General features: G+C 58.9%; 1 protein-coding gene across 2 annotated transcripts in view; it reads left to right on the top strand.

Annotated features, from left to right (window-relative positions):
- FRMD5 (FERM domain containing 5) overlaps positions 1–22858 on the top strand; it is an 83215-nt gene that overhangs the window by 52187 nt on the left and 8170 nt on the right. For both annotated transcript variants that reach the window (XM_067003738.1, XM_067003737.1), the window contains exons 2-10: positions 12477–12581; positions 13567–13609; positions 13737–13815; positions 16072–16169; positions 17865–17988; positions 18545–18632; positions 20903–20991; positions 21671–21734; positions 22447–22538. In XM_067003738.1, coding sequence (XP_066859839.1) covers positions 12477–12581; positions 13567–13609; positions 13737–13815; positions 16072–16169; positions 17865–17988; positions 18545–18632; positions 20903–20991; positions 21671–21734; positions 22447–22538 — 782 coding nt within the window. The remainder of the gene's footprint in view (positions 1–12476; positions 12582–13566; positions 13610–13736; positions 13816–16071; positions 16170–17864; positions 17989–18544; positions 18633–20902; positions 20992–21670; positions 21735–22446; positions 22539–22858) is intronic.

Here is a 22858-nt window from a genome sequence, read left to right as displayed (position 1 = left end):
CTCCGGGGCTGCCTGGGGCTTGCACGTTGTTTGCAGATCTGGAGATAAAATGCGGACTGGAAATGCAAACAACGTGTGTGGTTATACAAGCAATGGGCAGAAATCGTCCACTTTTCTCAAATCTACATCAAAAACTGAGACGCAATCCCTGCAAACCAGATAAAAGCTGTTAAATACAATGAGCCCCACTGTGAATGGGCCTCATGTAACCAGGTACGGCACGGTTGTCACAAAGATCTGGTTACATTCGTGTTTCAGAAATACAAAAGGAGGCATGTGGAGGCTGTGCATGTATTGAAATGCTGCCAGTTGCCACCCCAAGCCTTTGGTCGTGCTGCAGTGGCCGTCGGGTGCCAGCTTTCAGGAGGTGCCCTGGGGTGGCAGAGGGTGAGGCAGAAGAGCAGCAGGGCTTCGCTGGGCCTTTCTGTAACTGCTGCTCTGTTTCTTCTAGCGCCTCGCTTCACTTTCATGAAAAGTAAATTTTTTATGAACCATTTATACCTTTTTTTTTTCTCCTGTGAGCTTTTTGCTGCATTCAGTTGCTTGAAGAAAAGCGAGCTGCTCAGCAGGAATGTTGCCAAGGAAGCCGAAGGTGCCTGCTCTTCTGGTTGTGAGTAGCACACACAGCTTATATTTTTGGTTGTTTTTTTATTTTTCATCAGCTGTGTGTGCAGCGGTGCTGACCACAAAGTGCAAAGCTCAGCTCTGGGGTCCCCTGAGAGTGCATGGCTCAGGTCCACAAACCTGTTAGCAGTTTGTTCGAGCTACTCTGCAGCCAGCATGACTCCCAGGGACAGACTTCAGGTGCTTCTCATGTGAATTTGGAGATGCAGTGATCCAGTTTTTCATTTGCAGCACAAAACTAGGCACTTCTGCTGTCCCCTTGGTCATGCAGCCATTGCAAGTGCAGCTGTAGCTGAAGCACCTTCAGCTCCCACGTGCTACTCACAGCACGACTCGCTTGGAAGTCTGTTCCTCTTGTGTGCAGCAAGCAGGGCTCACTTTCTGACAAAGCAACACTCATCGTCAGATGATCACTCTGAACGTGTTTATCAGCCTCCAAAGAATGCATACCAGAATTAGTTGCACCAAGAATATTTTGCATGCTTTATGGAAAACGGGTGCCAATTTAAACAAGAGCACACATGGAGCCACTCCAAGCTTGCATGAATGAAAAAAGTGAGTTTGAGTTATAGGAAAAACCAATTTGCTTTTATGGAGGGAGGTTTTCAGTGCCACTAAATTATAGACTTATAAATTCCCAGTTTAATTCATAAACGCTACACAGCAGCAATAAATACCTAAATGTAAGGCGACATGTCATCAGTCACTGGGCCTCGGTGCATGCCTCGCTCCGGGGCTGTGCTCAGGCTGAGGAGCGCTTTGTGCAGCCTCGGGGGGAGGCTCTGCGGCAGCACCGCGCTGGTGCCACCAGGGTGTCACCACGGCTGGCAGCTGGGGCGTCCTGGGGTGGTGGCTGGTGATGGGGCATGGGGGAGAGGTTCCTGGGGACGGAAGAAATGGCTAACGCAGAGCGGTCCTGGGATTCTGGGTGGCCCCGTGGGTGTGTGGGGCAAATGGAAAAAGCTATTTCTTGCTTCACATGAGCCAGGGTCGTGGACTCTTCGTGAAATAAAATGTCAGTGCCTCCTCGGGCTTCGCAGAGCAGAATCTGTTTTTCTCGTCCCCAGCCACCCGTGGCTGGGTTCCCATTGCCACGCTGCACACTGACGCTACGGAGTACTTGTAGACGAGGCCGGGCTCTGCCACGGGCGGGGAGGGAGCCCCAGCCCCAGCCCCAGCCCCGGTTCGGTGCAGCTCCACCACCGCAGGCTGTGGCTCCAGGGACCCCGGGTCCCCCCCCGGTGAGCAGGTGGACTGGCAGAAAGCCACAGCAGCTTTGTGAGTGTGCCACCAGCTGGGCTTCTCTGTGTGATGGCCTGGGCTCCTCCGCTGCATTTTTGCATTATTTTGGTGCAAAAAAATCCCCGTCTGCTGCCAGCTCCGCAGGCATGGGGCATCACCCGCTGCACATCACAGCCTGGGACACAGGGAGAGCCCCGACGAGTGCTTGGGGTGAGCCAGCTGGAGGCTTCATCCGGATGGAGCTTGTCCAGATCGTGCTAAAACTAAGTAAAAGTAACAATGGAGTTTGCATTTAAAAATTAAATAGAGCTTCAGGACTCGGATTTGTCATAGGGGACGCAGATCTCCATTGCACAGCATTAACTTCCCACTGCTCCTGCACGCATTGCCAAGTCGGGCCTTCGGCGGAGAGAAAATTTCCATGCTCCCAGCTTCTCTGTCAGAAATGAGACTGCTCCACGCCTAGGGCGCAGCTCACGCCTCTCCAGGGGCTCCCATCGCTGCCTCTCGGCGGGTTGGGATGGTGCAGCCAGCAGCGGGCTGTCCGGGCGCTGTGCGACATGGGGTGGCCGCGGCCGGTCCCCTGTGCACCCGCGTGTGACGTGCGGGCACCCGGTCCAGCGGGAGCCGTGCTGCCGGGCTGGGGGCTGCGGGGCTGGGGGAGAGCAGCAGGTTCCCTGCGGGGACACCTCGCTGGAAGGGGGACACCTCTGCGGGGGCTGCGTCCCGGCTGAGAGGGGATTCCTGCCTTCTTCGCTGTCCCAGAGCGGGGTCTTTCCGAAATGGAGACGTAAGCAGAAATTACAGCGACTGGAATTCGGCGATGGAGAGCCGTGAAGGCCCTTTCGCATACCCCAGCACATCAAAGGTATTCAAAAACCCGCGTGTGGATTAAGGCAGGGAATCCATCATCTGGAGCTTAAGGCTGCCAAGTCGCTTCCTTAGGAACTTTCCTGCCCAACAGCTTCATAAACTTCTGGAGCAAACTCCCATGGTAAGTCCCGAAGACAGAAATTACTCTGTCAGCTAGGAAGAAGGATTACAGATAACAGGGAATTAGCAGCAAAATGCACGTGCTATAAATACACCAGGATTACACTCCGGTATTGAATCAAGCCCCTTCCCCTTGCTGGCTGCCTGCCCGTGGGGGGTGCCGATGGTTGCTGCTGGGGGGCTGAGGTCAGGCTGTGGGGCACCGGCTGCATGTCTCCGTGAGCATCCCGGGGGTTCTGCTCTGGTACCCCCTTGCTAAACGGCTTCAGCAGGGAAGCAGCGGCGTTGCCTGCGGTGAGTCGGGAAGTGCCGTGGTGGTGAGAGCCGCGTCTTCTGCCTGGCTCCCCTGGGTCGGCGCCCCCCCGTCTGCAGTCCCACGGAGCCACCTGCCCCTCCTTGCCTTCTCCTTGTCTTCCATCCCCGTTTTCCCCGCTCGCTGGGGCTGCCTCTGGAAGCTGTCCAGGCGTCCCTGGTGCAGAGCAGCCCTCATTCCCCGCTGGGCAGCGTGGGCAGATGCAGCGATGCTGCAGTGCCCGGAGCTGGGGCACGGCTCCGCTGCTCTCTGGGCATTTGGGAGAGCCCAGAGCAGAGCGTGGGCGCAGAGGGCCGTGAGTAGAGGCCTCGCTCGCAGCGCCAGGCATGGCGTGATGCCAGCACGGGCTGCCTGGTGACCTCCCTGCAAAAGGGCTTTCCGAGGCAGCAGCTGGCGTTGGGCAGCAGGGCCACTGAGGCTGAGCGTCACTGCCCGTCCCTGCGTGTGTCAGCACGGCCCCATCGCCTGGTGGCACCTTGCTGGGGCGGGTGGGACCCGGCCCCTGGGTGCCTGCACTGGTGGGTGCTCGGGGCATCCCCGGGGAGAGGTGTTGGTGCTGAGGGACGTCTGCTGCAGCGATGTTTGCAGCCAGCGCGGGGTGGAACTGCCCTTGCCTGGCCTTGTGAAGCGGTTTGCAGCCGGTGATACGCAGCCAGGCAATTGTCAGATACTTAGGTATATTGCAGGGGATGAGCAGGGCAGGATTTGTGATCTGAGCTGCCGTTCTTGCTGCGCTCAGTGCACACCTGGAAGATGTGCTGCACCAGCGATCTCCGAGGATGCTCGGATTGCACGAGGAGTCGGCGGCGTGCTGCCGTGGGGAGGGGCTGCGAGGAGAGGAGCAGAGTGCCCCGCTGGGGGCTTGCTGGGCTTCCTCCTCCTGTCTGGATGTGAAGCACATTTTTGCCCATTTTCAAGCACATTTTTGCTTTTCTCCCCATGCCACAGATGAGGTTCCGGCTTACTTTGAGGGCTAAGAGAGCTGTCAGGAAGACTTTGCCCTGCCTGCAAATGGAACATTAACTTTGTCTGAGGGATAATAAATCCCAGGCTCATACAATACAATGCAGAATTTTGAAAATGAGGCATTTAAACCACAATATTGCAATCAAATTGCTAGGAAAAATCTCCTTGTGTTGGCAGCAGAGCTGGTGGGTCTTTGATCTCTCCCAGCTCAGATGTTGCTGCCAAAGAGATTTAAGCTTCAACTTCACTTTGTAGAATAGACTTTTTTTGACAGTTTCCTTTAAAAAATAATCTTCTCCTAAGCTCATGGAGCAGGGAGGAACGGCCATCTCCACAATGAGATTTTCAGAAGCGAGTCGGGCAGAAAGGAGCTGTGTTCAGCCGCTGCTATTTCCTTCACAAATCCTGCACTTAATCCCTGGAGCGGGTGCCGAAATTCAACATTTCAGCTCGAGGAGGGTGAACGCTGCCGTGGGCTGGGCTGGCCGCAGCCGGTGCTGCCCGGGTGGGAGCAGGGCTTTGGGGAGGCCCTGGGGCCGCACACGGAGCAGGAGCCTGGCACGGCCGCTTCCCGTGGCCCTGCTGGATGGAGCATGAAGGGCGATGTGAGCCTGGCGCATCCCTGCCGGCAGCGGGGATCCAGCACGGGCAGGGCACTCGGGCACCCCTGGGTCTGGCTGTGCAGCACAAGGCACTGCCCATCGCTGTCACACCACGTCCTGGGGCTGCCTGGTGGTGCTCTGTAGAGAAAATAAGAAAAATCAGTTGTGGTATCCGAGCAAAGCTTTTGCAGAGTCTACCAGCCATGAGCCAAAGCAGCAACAGGCCGGTGGATAACAAATCACACACTGAAGACCTCTCCATCGCCTGCACGGCATCGTGCATCCCCGTTACAAAGCAGGCTGTGGTGGGAAGGGAGCCCTTGTCTGCAGGCGGCTGGGTCTGGCCCTGGGGACCAGCGAGCACAGGTCGCCCCGTCTGCTGGGTGCCGGGGGAGGCGCGCTTACTAGCCGGGCTGTGCCGTGGTGGTGGTGAATTGAATCTCTGCCACAAAACGCATGGGTGAGCAGTTTCCCTGCCGCTGTGTAATACAGCTTTGTATAATTTATTAAATGATGAAGTGTAACACATTCAGGCTGCTCGGAGGAGTAATTCAACAAAATAAAACCACGACACGCAGAAACGCGTAGAGCAGGACATGTGCACAGCCCCGGGCGGGAGAAGGAAACGGGGGGAGCTCTGGGCTCTGGTTCCAGCGCCCGTCCCTGGCTGGGCAGCTGGGGGGGAAGGTGCAGTGGAGCCAGGCTGCCCCCTCTGGCAGTGTCTGTGCCCAGCTGGTGATGGGCTGGGCACCATCAGCCCACCAGCAGTCCTCTGCCATGTGCGTGCAGCACCGAGACGGCAAAGCAGCGTCTCGCAGCGGCAAAGCTTCGGTCCCTTGGGCAGTGCCGGCTGGAAGTGTGGGGTGGCTCCGGCCCTCCCTGGAGATGTTGAAGTTGTGCTTGCCAAGTCCACGAGAATAAACCTGGCTTTCCCACCGGCGTGGTGAGCACTGAGCCTGGGCTGGTCCTTGCCGGGCCTCTGCAGGGCTCTGCCGAGGGCATCCCTTGCGGTGCGATGGCACTCCCAGCTGCTCCCGCAGCACGCCGGTGCCGTGTGCTAGTGCCTGTGTGCTCAATAACAACCGTGGTGCTGAGCCAGCACCCTGTGGGGGGTCTTGCCAGAGAGAGACAGCAGCCGGCAGCCTCCCCACGGAGGCTTTGTCCCTCCCCACAGCCAGGGCACGGCTCTGGAGCCGCAGCTCCCGGGGCTCAGGGACGTGCTGCTGGGACCGCGGTGCTCTGTGGGCCCGGACACACTCCTGCCAGGAGCGAGGAACGCTGTTCATTTGCAGATGAGCTGCTATTATTAACTCTCATTTTATTTTAGCTGTGGATGACCCTAATTTTGGCTGAGGAGCTTAGAAAAACTAAGAATGCAAGGTTACTTTAATCGTCTTAAAGTTTAAAAATCATCTGGGATTCCTCTGTTCGATAGTGCGTGCAGCGCGTATCTCCCTGCGGGAGCCTTGTTTCTGTTTTGCAGTAAGTCACACAAAGCTGCTCCGCACTAGTGGGTGTCACACATCAGAGTTGTGCACTTTACATCTTACAGATATGTTACGGATGTTAATTCTCATCCTGACAAGGTGCTCGTGGGCTCCTCTGCATGTGCCGGAGCGGGCACCGAGACAAGGGCTGCCAGCATCCTTGCTGCCGTGCTGCAGGCCTGGGGCCAAGTTGGTCAGAACTGAAGTTTTGTGACCTCTTTCAAGAAATAAACCGTGTTAGAGAGGTGTGAGCCACCACACCACCGGCTTGGTGGGTTTGCTGCTGGAAAACCCCAGGAGGGTCCCGCTGTGCTGTGACCAGCTCCCCCGGCCCATCCCTTTTGTGCTGTTGCGAGGCGTTTGGTTTGTATTTATTTACAGCGCAGCACCTGAAGGTGAGACCTCCTCGTTCCCCTTTTCAATTGCTGTGGTTTTCCAGAAGGATTTTATGTTTTCTGCTTTTGGATCCGTGCCTTTCTGTACCAACGGTACTTGCCTGCCCGCTGCTCTTCGCTTCACCCCTGGATGTTCCTCAGAGAACCTCAGCTGCTTTGCCGGGTGCTGCGCCACCGCGCCGGGTGCCCTGCGTGCCAGCAGGGTGCCGTACCCGATAGGAGAGCGGTGCTTGCTCAAACAGCAGTCCTCTAATCCTGCTTTCATCCCCTGGTGAATGATTGATGAGGAACACGGAGATGTGGAACCCGACCCCCGTGCAGTCCGTGTGAGCTACTGATCGTGTTTGTTTTATGCAGAAAAGAGTATCGCCGTTGCGTAAACATTATCTTTGCAATTTTTTTTAAGACTCAAAGTGGCTTCAGCATGGAGGTCGTGAGCAGTGGTGAGATCGTCGTCCTCCCTGCACTGCCAGCGAGCACCCATGGGTGCCTCATGGGACGGACCCCGAGGCACCCATGTGGCACAGGGTTCTCTCTCGCACCTCTCCTCCACCCGCGGAGCAGCGGACCCGTGTCCGTCTGTCTGTCCATCCATCTGCCCTGCTGTCTCACACCTGGCTGAGCCTCCCCAAGCCCTGGGAAGCGGGGAGCATGCTCGGCAGCCCTCACAGGCATCCTCCGCTGGCTGCCAAGGCAGGGAGGCTGCGAGGCAAGAAGTCCCCGGGCTCTGTCCCCACCACTCGCCAGCTCCTCTCCCACCCGGCTGCGCGGTGCGCCCTTGGGTGAGCCCGTGGACAGCCAGCCTGTGTGTGCTCGGCTCGACATCCAAACTCCTCTTCCAGTAATCGCTGGGTAAAACCCGAATTAAGACTTGGAGGGCCAAGCACTCTGCAGAAGGCGTTCGGGCACAAGGCGTTGCTGTGGCTCAGCAGTGCGGCGTGACCGTCCGGCGGCAGCCCCACAGAAGGCTTCGGGTTTGCAGATCTTCTGAGCGCCTGCGCCGCGATGCAGCCTTCTGCAAACAGCAGCACATCTTCGTCTCATTTAACACGAGACCAGGCAAAATTAGGAACTATTATGAATCAGAACAATGCCGCGTGGTACGCCGCCAGTGATTGGCACTCCGCATTATCCTTCGCAGCTCGGCGCTGAAGCCAGCCGCCCGCAGCAGCGCTACGAGGCGTGGGCTGCTGGCACCCCCGCGGCTCCTGAGCCCGCCTGCGCCGGGAGTGCTGAAATCTAGAGTGGTGATGCTGCCCTGCCATGCCCGGCCGTCCCTGGGACGCGATGCCGTGTTTATCTGTAGCTCCTCAACTTTGTAATTGAAGTTTAAGACAGAGGAAAGCAGTTATCAGCAGGAGTGCCAGCAGGGAACATCGCTGCGTGGTGTCAGCTTAGCGTGGCGCTCCCAGTGCGAGCAGGGATTACCGGTGGTGGCACTCAGCGATGTTCTTGCCGTCAGGCTGCGGTGCCCTGAGAGGCTGGCCTCAAAAACTTGCAGATGCTAGGACAGATATAAGCCTTACTTTATAAGAACATATAAAGATCAAAACAGAGAATATTTAAGCTGATATTACGCAATAGACAGCTCTTTCAGGTTATGATTTGTAGAGACAGCTCGGATAATTTCCTGAAAGACATCCTCATAATGATTAATTTAGAATATGTTTAATTCAAGTTAGAGAGATCAAAGAGAAAACATTTTCCCCTGTAATGCCATTTGGGTTTTTACACTTAACCGTGTTTCGGTGGACGGGGGGGACGTCTGCTTTGCACTTCCTTGCGATTTCTTTGTGTTAAAATTGCAGAGGAAAATATTATGCAGACATTAGCACTAATTTGGGACACGGGTAGGGAAAGGGAGAAGAGCCTGTAGCAAATTCCTGTGAAAAATGGCTCTGGGAGGTGAGGGGCGTGATGCTGCGGCAGGGACATCTCCTCTGCTGGTCCTGTCGAGCTAGAGTCACTTTTTGCAGTTTCCTCTGGCATTTCCGTGCCTGTAGCAGGGTGTGAAGCTCAGTCAGCATTCACGCAGCAGGGGGGCTCAGAGCAGGCAGGAGCTGCAGGGCTGCCTCTGCTTGCCAGCCCCCACCCGCTGCGGGGCAGCACACCAGTGGGTCCTCGTTCATGCAACTGCGATTCCTGTTACACGGTCGGGTCTTTTAACCTCTGTGGCCATGTCCGGCGTCCCTTTCATTCAGCCTGGGAAGTAATCTTCTCTATCAGAAGAAACTGAAACCAGCATTTATTTAGTGCTGCTTTCTAGGTAATGCTGTGCTGTGGGAAGAGGTCCGGGCTTCCTAACACAAGCAGCAGATGATCTGGGAAGGTTACTGGGGGCCTGATACTTGAGCCAAGCTCTGCTGTTTGCTTTCCTGCTCACAGGATGCTGCTGCAGTTTCTCTTCTCGAGCTCCATGTTGCTTCTTCAGTTCTCCCACTGAGAAAACAAACCCTGTTGTTTGAGTAAAGAACAACGGCTCGCTCTAACTGAGGCTGAAGGAATCCGGTTGCTGGCAGGTTCCGTTATTCCTCTGCACTTCGTGCCCTTGTATCCGAGCAGTGCGAACAGCCTGTACCGGGCGGTGGCTGACAGTGATGAATGATACACCCGGAGCCTCAATTAGCCTATTAATAAAGCAAAATCTAGGCCATGGTTTTCCGAGCTCGGCACCCACATCCACAGTTAGGAGTCCTCACGTGTGGCAGGGGCGAGGAGGTGGGCGACGATGGGACGCAGAGCTCAGTGTCCACAGGGTCGGGGGGGCACCGCCACGGCTGCTGCAAGGGTGGGTGCAGGGAGGTGGGGGCGGCCCTGGTGGCACCGTGCAGCCAGGTGCTTGGGCTGCTCGCTGCACCGCTGCGTACCGGGCACTTCTCTTAAGTGACTCTGAACAACTAATTAACCATTTCAACCTTTCATTAGATTGGAAATCCTGCCCTCAGGGCACTGCTTTATTTGTTGGTGAGCAGACCAGAACATAATTGCAGCAGTGAGATTGGGCTCTTTGAAGAAAATGGAAGTGTTTTAGCCTGTATAAACGGGTACAGCGCTGCCCCATGTATGTTTCCTTGACCCCTGTTATTTTCAAGGTGTGTGCAGCACAGTTAGACCCCTAAGGCATGTCATTTACATTTCTGTTTGCTCACAGATCAAGCAAAGCCCAGCCCATGCCTCCCCCAGGATGAGCCACTTCAGCCATGGCCACTTTCTAAGCCTTCAGTGGAATGCCTGCTGACCAGCTACGTCCCAACCCGCTCTGCGGGATCGCACTGCAGATCACATCGTTGTCTTCCAGGAGCAGCAGGGCTGGGCAGCACGGGTCCCCTCCCTCTGCTGCCCCACCTGACGCGGGGGCTGGTTCTCCCATTTCCCCCATTTCTCCCATTTCTCCCATTTCCCCCACTGCAGCTGGGGCTGGGGCCAGCGTTGCACACCCCACATCTCCGGCACAGCCGCTTTCTCCTTGCTGTGTCCACTTCTCCTGCTCACTTCTGTTTGTCCCTGCCCCAAACCCTCCACCAACCTGCTCCAGTGGCTGAGCAGCAGCGCGCTGCAGCAGCCGCCCGTGCCGGGGGCGCTGAGGCTTTCACCCGGGGGTTACGGCCCCAGTGCTGGCAGCAGTGCCCCCACGGGGCACACCCGGGCACGGGGCCTCGCTGCTGGCCCTGTCCCGTGGGCAGAGGGGGCAGAGTCAGCGCGGTGCCAGCGCGGTGCAGAGCTGGTTGCAGCCCATGCTGCCGTGCTCCGCCAGTGGCGCGCGGTTTGTTTCAAACCAGCGACATCGAGAGCAGCACGTCACACTCCAGGAACGGGTTAATGCCAGACCCGTAGGAGTTCCCCGACTGCACGGCCTGTGTCTGCTGAGTGCTTGTTTGATCAGATAACGCACACGTTAAATGTATTTGTAGGAAAAGCGAAACCCATGTTCTCCTAAGGAGCAGTGTCATCTGTCAGGAGCGGTGTTTGATCTGCGGAGACGAGTCGCTGCCGAGCAGGCTGTGTGGGGCTGCAGTGCCGGGCTGTGTGGGGCTGCAGTGCCGGGCTGTGTGGAGCTGCAGTGCCGGGCTGTGTGGGGCTGCAGTGCCGGGCTGTGTGGGGCTGCAGTGCCGGGCTGTGCGGGGCTGCAGTGCCGGGCTGTGTGGGGCTGCAGTGCCGGGCTGTGCGGGGCTGCAGTGCCGGGTTCTGTGGGGCTGCAGTGCCAAGCTGTGCGGGGGGCTGCAGTGCCGGGCTGTGTGGGGCTGCAGTGCCAAGCTGTGCGGGGCTGCAGTGCCAAGCTGTGCGGGGCTGCAGTGCCGGGCTGTGGGGCTGCAGTGCCGGGCTGTGGGGCTGCAGTGCCGGGCTGTGGGGCTGCAGTGCCGGGCTGTGTGGGGCTGCAGTGCCGGGCTGTGCGGGGCTGCAGTGCCAAGCTGTGGGGCTGCAGTGCCGGGCTGTGTGGGGCTGCAGTGCCGGGCTGTGCGGGGCTGCAGTGCCAAGCTGTGCGGGGCTGCAGTGCCAAGCTGTGCGGGGCTGCAGTGCCGGGCTGTGGGGCTGCAGTGCCAGGTTCTGTGGGGCTGCAGTGCCAAGCTGTGCGGGGCTGCAGTGCCGGGCTGTGCGGGGCTGCAGTGCCAAGCTGTGGGGCTGCAGTGCCGGGCTGTGCGGGGCTGCAGTGCCAGGCTGTGCGGGGCTGCAGTGCCGGGCTGTGTGGGGCTGCAGTGCCGGGCTGTGTGGGGCTGCAGTGCCGGGCTGTGCGGGGCTGCAGTGCCGGGCTGTGTGGGGCTGCAGTGCCGGGCTGTGTGGGGCTGCAGTGCCAAGCTGTGGGGCTGCAGTGCCGGGCTGTGCGGGGCTGCAGTGCCAAGCTGTGGGGCTGCAGTGCCGGGCTGTGTGGGGCTGTAGTGCCGGGTTGTGTGGGGCTGCAGTGCCGGGCTGTGTGGGGCTGTAGTGCCGGGCTGTGTGGGGCTGCAGTGCCGGGCTGTGTGGGGCTGCAGTGCCGGGCTGTGCGGGGCTGCAGTGCCAGGCTGTGCGGGGCTGCAGTGCTGGGTTGTGTGGGGCTGCAGTGCCGGGCTGTGCGGGGCTGCAGTGCCGGGCTGTGGGGCTGCAGTGCCGGGCTGTGCGGGGCTGCAGTGCCGGGCTGTGCGGGGCTGCAGTGCCGGGCTGTGCGGGGCTGCAGTGCCGGGCTGTGGGGCTGCAGTGCCGGGCTGTGCGGGGCTGCAGTGCCGCCACCCCCGGGGTTGCTCTGCAGGCCCAGCCGATGCCCCGGCCGCAGGGACAGATCCTGCCAGCACAGCCCAGCCGCCCCACAACACAGGTGTCCGTCCTTCGGGCCTGCGCTGCTGCAGCTGGGCAGACAGCAGCGTCTGGGCAGCTTCAACGCCTCCTATGGTGGGAAGGGCCTGGGCGTCTCCAGGGTCCCAAGCTCCTGGTGCCCTCGATGCTGTTTCCTCGCCGCGCTCAGGACAGGCCTGCGTGTCCTGGGCACAGTGCTGCTGTGAGGCAGCTCGCAGGGCACCCAGCAAAGGCTCTGGTGCAGTCTCTGCAGTGCCAGAAGGGGAGTTTTTAACGAACTTGAGCTGTATCAAATTTTGTGTCTATAATACTTTAAAATTCCCTGTTAGCGTTTGGTGCAGTGCTGTCTGTACATCGCACTGGCACACAGTACATTCCCATTGCTTGGAAGGGAGCAGGTTGTCTGAGCTGGAAACATCGCTGTGACACCGGGGGAGCTGGTGGGATCTCCCCTCCCTGCTGTGACACTACAGGTTTAATGCCTTTGTCTCCCCACCTGGCTCCTTTCTGCACTAATGAATCTCACCTGAGCTCCTCGGCTCAGCCACCCCGTCCGGCTGCTCTGTAAATGCCATTTCTTGTCTTGCAGAGAGATGCCAAGGGTCAGTACCTGTTCGACCTTCTGTGCCACCACCTGAACCTGCTGGAGAAGGATTACTTCGGCATTCGGTTTGTGGACCCCGACAAGCAAAGGGTGAGTGCTGCAGGGCGCAGCACCGGGGTTTCCTGCAGCTCCGCACCGCCAGCCCCGGCCTGGCCTCGTGGGGCAGCTCCCGGCACGGGGCAGGAGCAGTGCCCTCGGGCCGCATCCTGCTCAGGTCGGCCCCAGAGCAGCGAGCTGGGAGGGCAGCGCCGGCTGAGTTCTGCCGCTCCTTCCGAGCGCCCTCCGCGCCGGATTAATCTTCCTTCTAAAAGGCGTGCAGAGCGCGAGCTCTGCACAAACGTGTTCAGTCGCTGCTTGCCATTAGAGCACTTGAGATTTGTGAATGAGGAGCATTGTGAAAGTGCTCACAGGCGGAGCTATTAATAACGGGCTTGTGTTGTGTCTCCTGCTGATCGATATAAGCCACCGTAACAAATAATTTCTGCTCCCCAAGGCACCTTCTGCTGTGTCTGTGCAAGGAGCTGCTGAGCAAGGAGCTGCTCCCTCACTGCTGCCATGGGAGGGGGCCGCTCAGGGCCCCACTGCCCCCTGCCCCCAGGCTTCCCGGTGCAGGACCCGTCCCCTTGTCCTCCTTGTCCTGGCGCCGGTGCTGGCTGTGCCGTGCAGCGTTTTGCTGGCGGCATCATGGGCAGGTCGTGTGCTGCTGCTCCGCCTGTGTCGGCTCTTTGTCTCCATGCGTTGCGCTGAATAGCCTCTTTAAACAAATTTAGGAATGAAACGCTGTGCATAATGCATTATGATGCATTGTCTCTACGGGCACAGTCACCTGAGGGAGTGCTGCTGAAATCGCATCCAGTGACAGCGGCAGGGCGCTCCTGGCAGATGAGCCCTGAGGCCGTTCCCTCTTGGCCCCCGCTGCCTTCTCCTCGCCGTGCAGCCCACAGGTCACCCGGGCAGCAGGCTTTTATTTCAGGCAGAGGTGCTTCGTGTCTTTAATCTTGCCCTGAACATTCAGTGTTATTAATTGGAAGTGTTTGCTGCTGAGCTGACTAAATGACTCTCCTTCTCGTTTCAGCATTGGCTGGAGTTCACAAAGTCGGTTGTGAAGCAGATGAGGGGTAAGCAGCGCTCCGGGCGTGCGGATGCCCCGCGTGGCGTCTGGCCGCCTCCTCGGCCGGGTGCTGGGGGGACGAGGCCGGCAGGGCCGGCGGGCTGGTGACGGCGGTGTCGCTGTTCTCGCTGCAGCCCAGCCGCCCTTCACCATGTGTTTCCGCGTCAAGTTCTACCCCACGGACCCCGCGGCTCTGAAGGAGGAGATCACCAGGTGAGGCGGGCACCGCGAGGGCTCGGCGGGCATGGGGAGGGGATGGCCAGGGGCCTGCGGGTGTTGGTTTCGTGTTTGAGTTACAGCGACAGACATTGAGCGCCAAGGATTTCCAAACTGCACTGTCACAACTGGGGGAAGAGTGTGGGACCCCTCCGTGTGTGTTGTGTTGGCATTTAGTGCCGTCGTGCCTGGCAGGGGGCGTTAGGTGCTGCTTGAAGCCCACGGCTTGGATGTCTGCAGGTGGTTGCACAAACCCATTCCCCAAGTGCTCAGGGTGCCACACTCCCCATCGTAATGTCCAGGGCCACTGCAGCTTCTGCAGAACGGATCCCGCTCTGCGCCACGTGCCTGCCTTTCCCTGCGGCTCCCCGAAACCTCTCCTTACAGCTGGAAGTCCTTGGTCCTGCGTGGAGGGCTCCGGCTGGAGCAGCAGGGCGCCCTTCACATCCATTTTCTGCTTCTCCCGACACTCCTGCCACTTCTAAACGAGCTCTCTGTGCAGCTGCCTGAGCGCATCCTTTGCTCAGACGGTTGTTGCACGTGCTGGGGCTGTCTGGAGGGTTTGAGCATTACCAGTTCCCTTGCAGTCCCCTGGAAGCAATTACCTACATCCCCTTTATGTAAGGGGCATGAATGCTGTGGAAGAAAGGGAGGATGAACGGCAATTCACAAACTTGACAGAGCTTCTATCAAGTTTCTATCTTTAGGGGCTCTTTGTGCTGCCTTTCCTGCCAGAAGGAAGGGCGGGTGTGCGGGATGTGCAGAGCCCTCGCCGAGAGGTCACAGCACAAAACAAAGCGCGGCTGTGGGTCCGTGGCAAAACTTCCCCCGGCCTGGAGGCTCGGGCCGTCCTTTGCTGCAAGTTTCCAAATTCCTCCCCTGGTGCCTTTTGCCGTTACTGCTGCAAATTGCTCAGTTGTCTTTGGTGCTCCAAGGGAGAAGCCAACGAAGGTGCTGGGCTGCCCTGGTCCCAGCAGGCGCCCCCCACGTCCCGCAGCTGGAGAGCTCTGGGGTTTGCCTTGCAAAGGAAGCCCCTTCATCTTACCTGTTAAAAACAGGGACAAATAGCACGAGCTTCTCCTTCTGTTTTCAAAGCAGGCCAGAAAAGCCGTCTTACACTGCAGACAGGCAGCTACCGCAAATTAGAGGACTGCCAGCATCAGCTGCTCTTGCACCAAATACGCACCAAATGGTGACAAACGGCCCGTGACACCTGCTCAGCCCTGCTTGGCCTCAGCAGCCCGAGGATGGGCAGCACCAAATCTCCGCACGTATCCAGCCCCACACAGCCAGCCCCACACGGCCAGCCCCAAGCCGGGCTGGGAGCTCTCCATCAGCTTCTGGAGGCTGGGGGATCGCAAGCTCTGTGTGACATTAAATATTCCGGAAGAATACGGTCCGTGCTAAGCACATGGAGGTTTAAGTCGGCTTACTGATATAGCTAAATATATTCCAGGGTTTCACTTTTTGGATTTTCAGTCTATTTTTGCAGGCAGCCAATGACAGAGGATCTCTGGGATTTTGCAGTCTGCTCAGCTTTTTACTTTAGTTTTGCATTTATAAAATCTTCATATTTTTAGTGGGCAGATCGAGTAGGAAACAACATAGAAGATGCTGAGGTGCTCAGAAAAGTCTTCTGAAGTTTACTTTCCTCTTGATGATGTACAAAACGAATGAGAGCTTTGCTTGCGCTCCACAGAAGGTACCCCCCAAAAAATAACAAAAAACAAAACGTAAGATTTTTTGGGGAGAGTGAGAAAGTTGTGGTCCTTCCGGGGTCTGACTGTAGCTGGGATGAGATGCATTGTAAGGAGCACCGTGCTTATCTGCGGAGCCTGTTTGGAAGGGTCTCTGTGTCCAGAATGCAAGTGTTCCTGCTGCCAGCAGGATATGTGCTGTAACCAGCTTTCTTGGATAGGATCGATCTGTCTTTTTTGTACAGGCATGCACAGAAGTACTAGGAGTAGATCTCACATGATACTTATTGTTTTTCTTAAAAAGCTTTTATTTAGGGGACTCATGCAAGCTGCGGTTTGCCAGGGCACAAAGCCACCCGGGCGCGCACCGGGTGCGGCAGGAACGTTTGCTGCGCTGTGCCACCGGCCGTTCCCAAGCAGGAGGAGTGTCTTGTAAATGGGCTGCTCGGAGAGAAATGCTACTGCCAGCGTCTTGTGGCAGATGTTCCCCACCTAAATTGCCTGTTTAGGTAATTTAAACTTTGCTTAATGACTGGACTCTCTCTGCTGTCCTCAGGTATTTAGTCTTCCTGCAGATCAAACGAGATCTCTACCACGGCCGCCTCCTCTGCAAGACTTCAGATGCTGCTTTGCTGGCCGCCTATATCCTTCAAGGTAATGCTTTTTGACAAGATAAATTTGCTTTTCATGCTAAGTACTGATTACATTATTTCACTTACAACAGATCACTGCACCTAGCATACAAATGTCACCTAGCCAGTGCAGGGCTCATACTTCAAGACTTGCTCGTGTCGTGCTGTGCTGGGCTGGGGGAGGATTGGAACTGATGCCGTGGTCTCACCCGCAGCAGAAGCACACGCGGCCATCTGCTCTCTGAGCTGCCCCATCGCCGCAAAGGGCCCATGGCTCACCTAGTCCACGTCTCCTTCTTGTGATTGTGCAGTGGCTTTTATGCAGGGGTCACAAAGTGGTCAGCAAAACCGCCGTGGGCTGCTCCAAGCTGCACCCCCCATGCCTGCTCTGCCCCTCTGCAGGAGCGGCCCCGTGGCAGCACTGCTCCTCTCCCGGGGCCGTGCACAGCCTGCGGTGGTTCTGGCAGCCCCAGGGGTTTGCAGCTGCAGATCAGAGGTAAATGCAGTTCTGCTGATTCCTGGAACGGATGAAGATGTCCTTGTGTAAGCTCGTTGCTGGCCGCTGGGTGCCTGAGCAGGGAAAGTGCTTTTGTCAGCGAGTTGCAGAGGCGCTGGTGGAGTTCAGAGCAGGAGGTGGGAAAAGCTCCGAAAGCCATCTCCTGCTGACCTGCTCTCCCATCCGTGCTCCTGCCGCGCTGCTTTGCCTGCTCCTGCCCACCCCATGGCGCTGACAGCACCGAGGTGCTGGCACGGTGCAGCACCCAAAGCACTCGGCGTGGGCTTTCCAGGCTCCTTGGGAGAGCTGGGTGGCATTAGAGGGACACAAGCACATTGAAGGGCCGTTAGCATCGCCATGCCAAGTGTGTGGCGTGCACGACCTTGCTGCAGAGATGCAGCTGGTGGACCCCGTCCAAAGGGCAAGCACCTGGGGGGCTGCAGGTGCAGACGTCCCGACCTGGGAGCGCTCACCCTGGCGCCCTGCCAGGGCCACTGCTGAAGCCCCTGGGCAGGCAGGTGGGTCCCTGGGAAGCTGGGTACGTGCGCCTCTGCAAGCAAAAAAGACACACTTCAGTTCCAAAGCAGCCAGTCTATTTCGTAAACCTTTAGTGTCTTAAGCAGGGAGCATAAAAAAATTATGTAATATTTCCCTTGGGACCTGAGGCTGGAGGGAATTAAATGAGATCAGGGTGGCGAGGGGCTGCAGAGGTGCCGCAGGTGATGGCAGGAGGCGTGCAGCCGTGGGACGTGCCATGCAGCACGCAGTGCCGCTGCGAGGGGCTGGGGTGGTCTGCCCAGCACCAGGGCTGGAGCGCAGCTGCCACCGCTGCCGGCTCCCAGGGGACAGCGGCAGCGTTGGTGCAGGTTGGGGGGCCACGGGGGTGCCCCTGTGGCACTTGGAGCCAACAGCCCCAGGGGGCTCGTGCTGAAACATGGGCCTAGTGCAGCTCTGGGGTATTTGGCAAAGACTTTGAGGAATTAATAAAGGTGGGACAGTGACCATCTGCTTGCGGGCGATTCCCAAGCAAACGGTGAAATGAATTGGATGCAGTTAATGCCTGACAAATGAGCCCTCCCGGTGGGACGCACGGCCGTGGTGGTGCAGCGTGCCCCTGCTGCCCTGGCACTGGGTGCTTCGAGCCCCGGCCCCACGCCTGGCACCCAGCACCGCAGGGCCTGGGGACGTGCACGGCCACTCATCGCTTCTGTCCCCCCCCAGCCGAGATCGGGGACTACGACCCGGGGAAGCACCCAGAGGGCTACAGCTCCAAGTTCCAGTTCTTCCCCAAGCACTCGGAAAAGCTGGAGAGGAAAATCGCAGAGATCCACAAGTCGGAGCTGAGGTAGGGCCGGCGCCGTGGCGCGGGGACGGGGATGCTGTTGAGGCTCCGCTGATTTTTATTCCCGTTCAGGACACTGGGGCACGCCGTGGGATGGGCACTTAGAGCTTTGTGCATCGTGTGCAGCTGAAAGCCAGCGGTGCTCTTGGCAGCACTGGTAGCAGCAGAAATAGAGCAGAGGGGGTTCGGAAAGGTGCTCGGTCAGGCCTTACAGGAAAGCTCCCCGCGAGCAGCAGCTGCCTCCCTCCCCAGCGCCCTCCCCTCCCGCCTGGATTGAAGCCGGGCAGTGCCCGTAACGCAGCGCTGGGCCTTGCAGGGGCTCCTTACCCTTGGCCCTTTCCCGAGCTGCTCGCTCGCTGTCGTGCACCAAGCGAGCTGGCAGGAGGAGCGCCGGGCTCTCAGCGCTGGTTCCTGCCGCAGGTTGTGCTCGCTGGTGTAACCGACACAGGCCGGGACCGATGCCCCTTGTTCACAGAAACCACGAAGCTGAGGACTGTTTTTCACATGCGTACCTCCCATGAAATATTCATTTTTTCCCCCCCTTTTTCCCCTCCTGCAGCGGGCAGACACCAGCTACTTCAGAGCTGAATTTCCTAAGGAAAGCCCAGACTCTGGAGACCTACGGAGTTGACCCACACCCCTGCAAGGTAAAACGGCTTCCTGAGAGCTGTTCCGGCGCTGTGTTCTCACGCTGGCAGGTGCCACGCTGCAGAGGTGCCACTGGTGCTCCCAGGCACAGCCATGTGTCACCTGCTGGGGGGCTCTGGCACTGGGAGCACTGCGGAGTGTGGCAGGCGCTGGGTGCAGCCCTTGCCCTGCCGTAAAAAACAGCCCCGAAGGGGAATATGTGCACAGGGGGCAGCAGGGAGGAAAACTGCCCCGAGGGCCTTCCTGAGGAGTATTTAGGGAAGTCCTAAGAAGGCGTTTGTACATGCAGACAACTGCAAAAACAATGGCCGATCATCTGCAAAAGCGTGTAATTTGGAGGCAGCAGCAAGGTCAGTAATGTGTCTGAGAAACCAACAACCACTAATCTGCCAGAGACAGGCTAACTCTCTGCTCTTCCCTGGCCACTAATCGAATTTTCTGTTTGAAATGCTTTCTATTGACTCTAGATGTCATTGCATTTGGCTCTCCGTGGTCCCTTATAATCCCATCACATGCAGATGGCCATGGGATGCAAAGCAGGCGGGGAGTTTTACCATAAGGGAAGCGCCTGCTCTGAGCTCCTCCAGGCCTTTAACGGGGTTACACCGTGTAAATTCCCGGTGACAGCAAGTACACCTGGCCTGCGGGGGGAGCCCGGCCATTTACTGGCACGGGAGCTGGGCTGAGCCTAAATAAAAATCACCAGGGCAGAGGACGCGGGCAGCACCCTGCGGTCCTACTGCAGCCCCTGTGGCTGGGTGCCATGCGGCTTTGCAGCACGGGGTGCTGGAGGGGCCAGGCTCACAAATGCCCAAAAGACAGCAAAATCCTGCACTCTGGCAGGGCTGGGGCTGGGGCTGCAAACAGTGGGAGAGCGCAGCACGGAGAGCACAGCACGGAGAGCGCAGCACGGAGAGCGCAGCACGGAGAGCGCAGCACGGAGAGCACAGCGCGTCGGAGCTGTGCCGATAGCCCGAGGGGCTGGCACTGGGAGAGCTGCGCCCACACTTGGCTCCCTGCTGATAACGTTCGTTCTGGCACCCCGTTACCAGCGGGGTGCTGTGCCCGGCACCGCCGTGCCCCCCGGACGGTGTGGGGCAGCGGTGGGGAGGGGGTGGGGGTCTCCACCTCCCACCTCCGTCGAGGAGCCACAGCCCCGGGCTGCGGGCGCTGCCGGTCCCACGGAGCCGCACGGGGATCTTGTCCCCCTCACCCCTGCCTGGGCACGATCGGCTGGGGCCTTTGCGCCTTGCTTTGTGCAGGAGGCTGGAGGCTCAGGGCTCCTTGCTTTTGGCCATTCACCCTTGGCAGATTAAAATGGATTTTGATCTACTCTGGATTTAAAACCGATTCGTTCTCTGTGCAAATTCTGAAGATATCAGGAAAACTGTCTCCTGCACCCCTCTGATGTGCATTCAGGTGGCATCTCTGTGCCGGGCCGGGAACCAAGGACTGGCAGCTGGGCCACAAGGGTGGAAGTGACCCTTCAGAGAAAATGCCTGCGGCCACACGGTGGGGCCTGGGCAGCACACTGCAGGAGGAGGGCAGGCACCAGGCGGGCATCCTCCCCTCTGAAGTCCTGCGTCTGCTTCTCCTTCCAGTGCTCTGGACATCCCGTGTCTCCTGCCAGCCCCTGTCGTGCCTGCTCCCCTCACTCAGCATCCTGCTAAAGCAGCCTGAGCGCAGGGCAAGCGTCTGCGGGCTGAGGAAAAGCCTCACAATTAAAGAGCAGCCACAACCATTTTATAATATTTTTAAAATTCAGCATATATCTGCTTTTCTTCATGAGCATCAGTGCAGTTAATGATCGCTTCCCTGGAGTCTGGTTGTTATGATTAAGTTACCGCGCCGCCTGGCTCCGCACACGACACTAATTACTGGTTCTAAACTGCCTCGGTGCTGCCCAGCTGTACTGGCTGCGCAGGGCTCTGAGGGTGTCAAAAGTTTAACAGGTTTTTACCGTTTTCCTGTTTAATTATTAGCAGAAGGATTGGTTGAGCACTGTCATCTTCCCTGCTTATTGCTTACTCGTGAATTGGTGGGGCCACGAGGGCTGGGAGCTGCCCTGCCTTTTCTCAGTGCTGCTGGAGCAGCCGGCTCCGGTGCGCCGCTGCGGTGCCCCGCTCCGAACAGCATCACCGGGGGATGCTCCGTGCAGGGCTGGGGCTGGGGGGTCTGTGGGGCCCCGATACGGGCTGGGGGTGGACGGTGGCTTGTGAACGTCGCTGGCTTGGCAGCGCTTTGCTGAGGAGCCGCTGTTGCCTTCCAGGACGTGTCGGGAAACGCGGCGTTTTTGGCCTTCACGCCCTTCGGGTTCGTGGTGCTGCAGGGAAACAAGCGAGTGCACTTCATCAAATGGTGAGCGGGCCCCGCTCCGCCCTGCTCCCCCTGCACCGTCACGGTGCCCGTGTCACCCCAGGGTGCTGGAGGGACGCCGGGGCTGGAATCCCACTGGCAGGGGTGCTCAGGTGCTCCCAGCCTTCCCCGGGCACTTGCTGGGTGCTGGGTGGAGGCAGTGGAGCCCCCAGGGATGGCGGTGAGGGGGCCACATGGGCACATCTGAGCGGGGACGAGGCCCGAGGAGGGGATGGGAAGGGGGCGATGTGGGCAGCTGGAAGCCCCGTCCTGTGCCCTGCACACACCAGTGTACCTGTGAGCTCCTGCTGCCCAAAAGCTCTGGTGCTGGGTGTGGGAACGCCCAGCCTGTGCTGCTCTGCACCATCCTGCCACCACCACCCAGCACCACCGCACGGCCCCGCAGCGAGCCTCGTGGAGGCGATGCCTCAGCTGGGGACTGCCCCGGCGCACAGGGTGGGGACGGCTCCTCGCCTCCGCTGCCCCCCAGGCCCTTGGGTTTCTGCCCACGGCAGTGTCGGTCTCCCAGCCGCCCGCCCTGCTTGCTGGCCTGGCCGGTGCCACCAGCCATCTCCAGGCCATCCCCGTCACGGCCGGGCTGCGGGGGGGCTGCGTGGCCGCGTGCTCAGTGGGGCCAGGCAGCCTCTCATGTGCGTGTCCTTGTCCTTGTCATTCCTTGCAGGAATGAGGTGACCAAAATGAAATTTGAGGGAAAGACTTTCTATTTGTACGTAAGTCAGAAGGAGGTGAGTGCATTCCCTTATCTTGGGTCTTACTGAGCACGGCCTCCTTCGTTTCCCAGGCATGCAGCAAGCTCCTAATGCACCGGGGGGCTGCAGCCTCCGGCCGTCCCCTCGGAGGGGCCCTGCAGGGTGGGTGGCACGGGCTGCAGCTCTGCTGTCGCTGTGGATGCGCCCACGGCCCGCGCTGAGCCCATTTTGGCCCTCCCTGAGCCCATTTTGGCCCTCCCCATGGCTGCAGTGCCTCGGACGCGGTGCGGGTGCTGGGGTCAGCCCCGTGCTACCCCTGCCCCTTGCTGGGGGCACTGGAGGCGGCGGGGCCGTGGTGAGAGGGGTACGGGGGGAGCTCAGCAGCAGCATGGGGCTGAGCCGTGCCATAGCCCAGCTGTCCCGCCGACACCCCTGGCTGACCGAGGCACCCTAAGAGCACTGCCGAGAGCCTCCAACGTGCACGCCAGCCACACGGGTGTTAAAAATGCGCCTGTGGACATTCAGAATTCAAATAGTCAGGGTGTCAGTGCGTGGGGGGCTGGCAGGTGACCGGAGTGCAGGCCTGCCCACTACCTGTGTGAGGGGACGTCTCCGTGTCCCAGCAGTGTCCCTGCAGGGGGTTCGCACCCTGTCCATGCAGGTTTTCGGCTCCCGCTGCTCCAGGCCCCACCACATTCCCTGCTGGTCACCACTCACTCCTTTCCCCATGGACTTCTTTCTCCTTTAGGAAAAGAAAATTGTCCTCACCTACTTTGCCCCAACGCCAGAAGCCTGCAAGCACCTCTGGAAGTGCGGGATCGAAAACCAAGCCTTCTACAAGTGAGTGCAAGGACGGCCATCCGTCCGTGCGCTTTGTTCTGTGTTTCCCGTGAGTCAGTCCCGGGGCAAGGCGAGGTGTGGGGGGCTCGGGCAGCCCCCTCCGGGTGGCCCTGGCAGCCCCCCCGGCCTCCACAGTGCCCGTGCCCCCCGGAGGCTCTGTCCCATTTGCTGGGCGATGGGGCTGATCCCACCGCAGCAAACCCTCAATCAGGAGATTAAAATTAGTTGTTTGGAGGTTAAGCCTCTAACACGAAGCGACCGATCCTGTCCACAGCACCAGATGTGTTTTAGCATTTTTCCCGTCAATCACGGCTCGTTCG

This window comes from Anser cygnoides, chromosome 11 (genome assembly GCF_040182565.1).
Source record: "Anser cygnoides isolate HZ-2024a breed goose chromosome 11, Taihu_goose_T2T_genome, whole genome shotgun sequence".
Lineage (NCBI taxonomy): Eukaryota > Metazoa > Chordata > Aves > Anseriformes > Anatidae > Anser > Anser cygnoides.
This window is presented reverse-complemented; position numbering and strand designations above follow the sequence as displayed.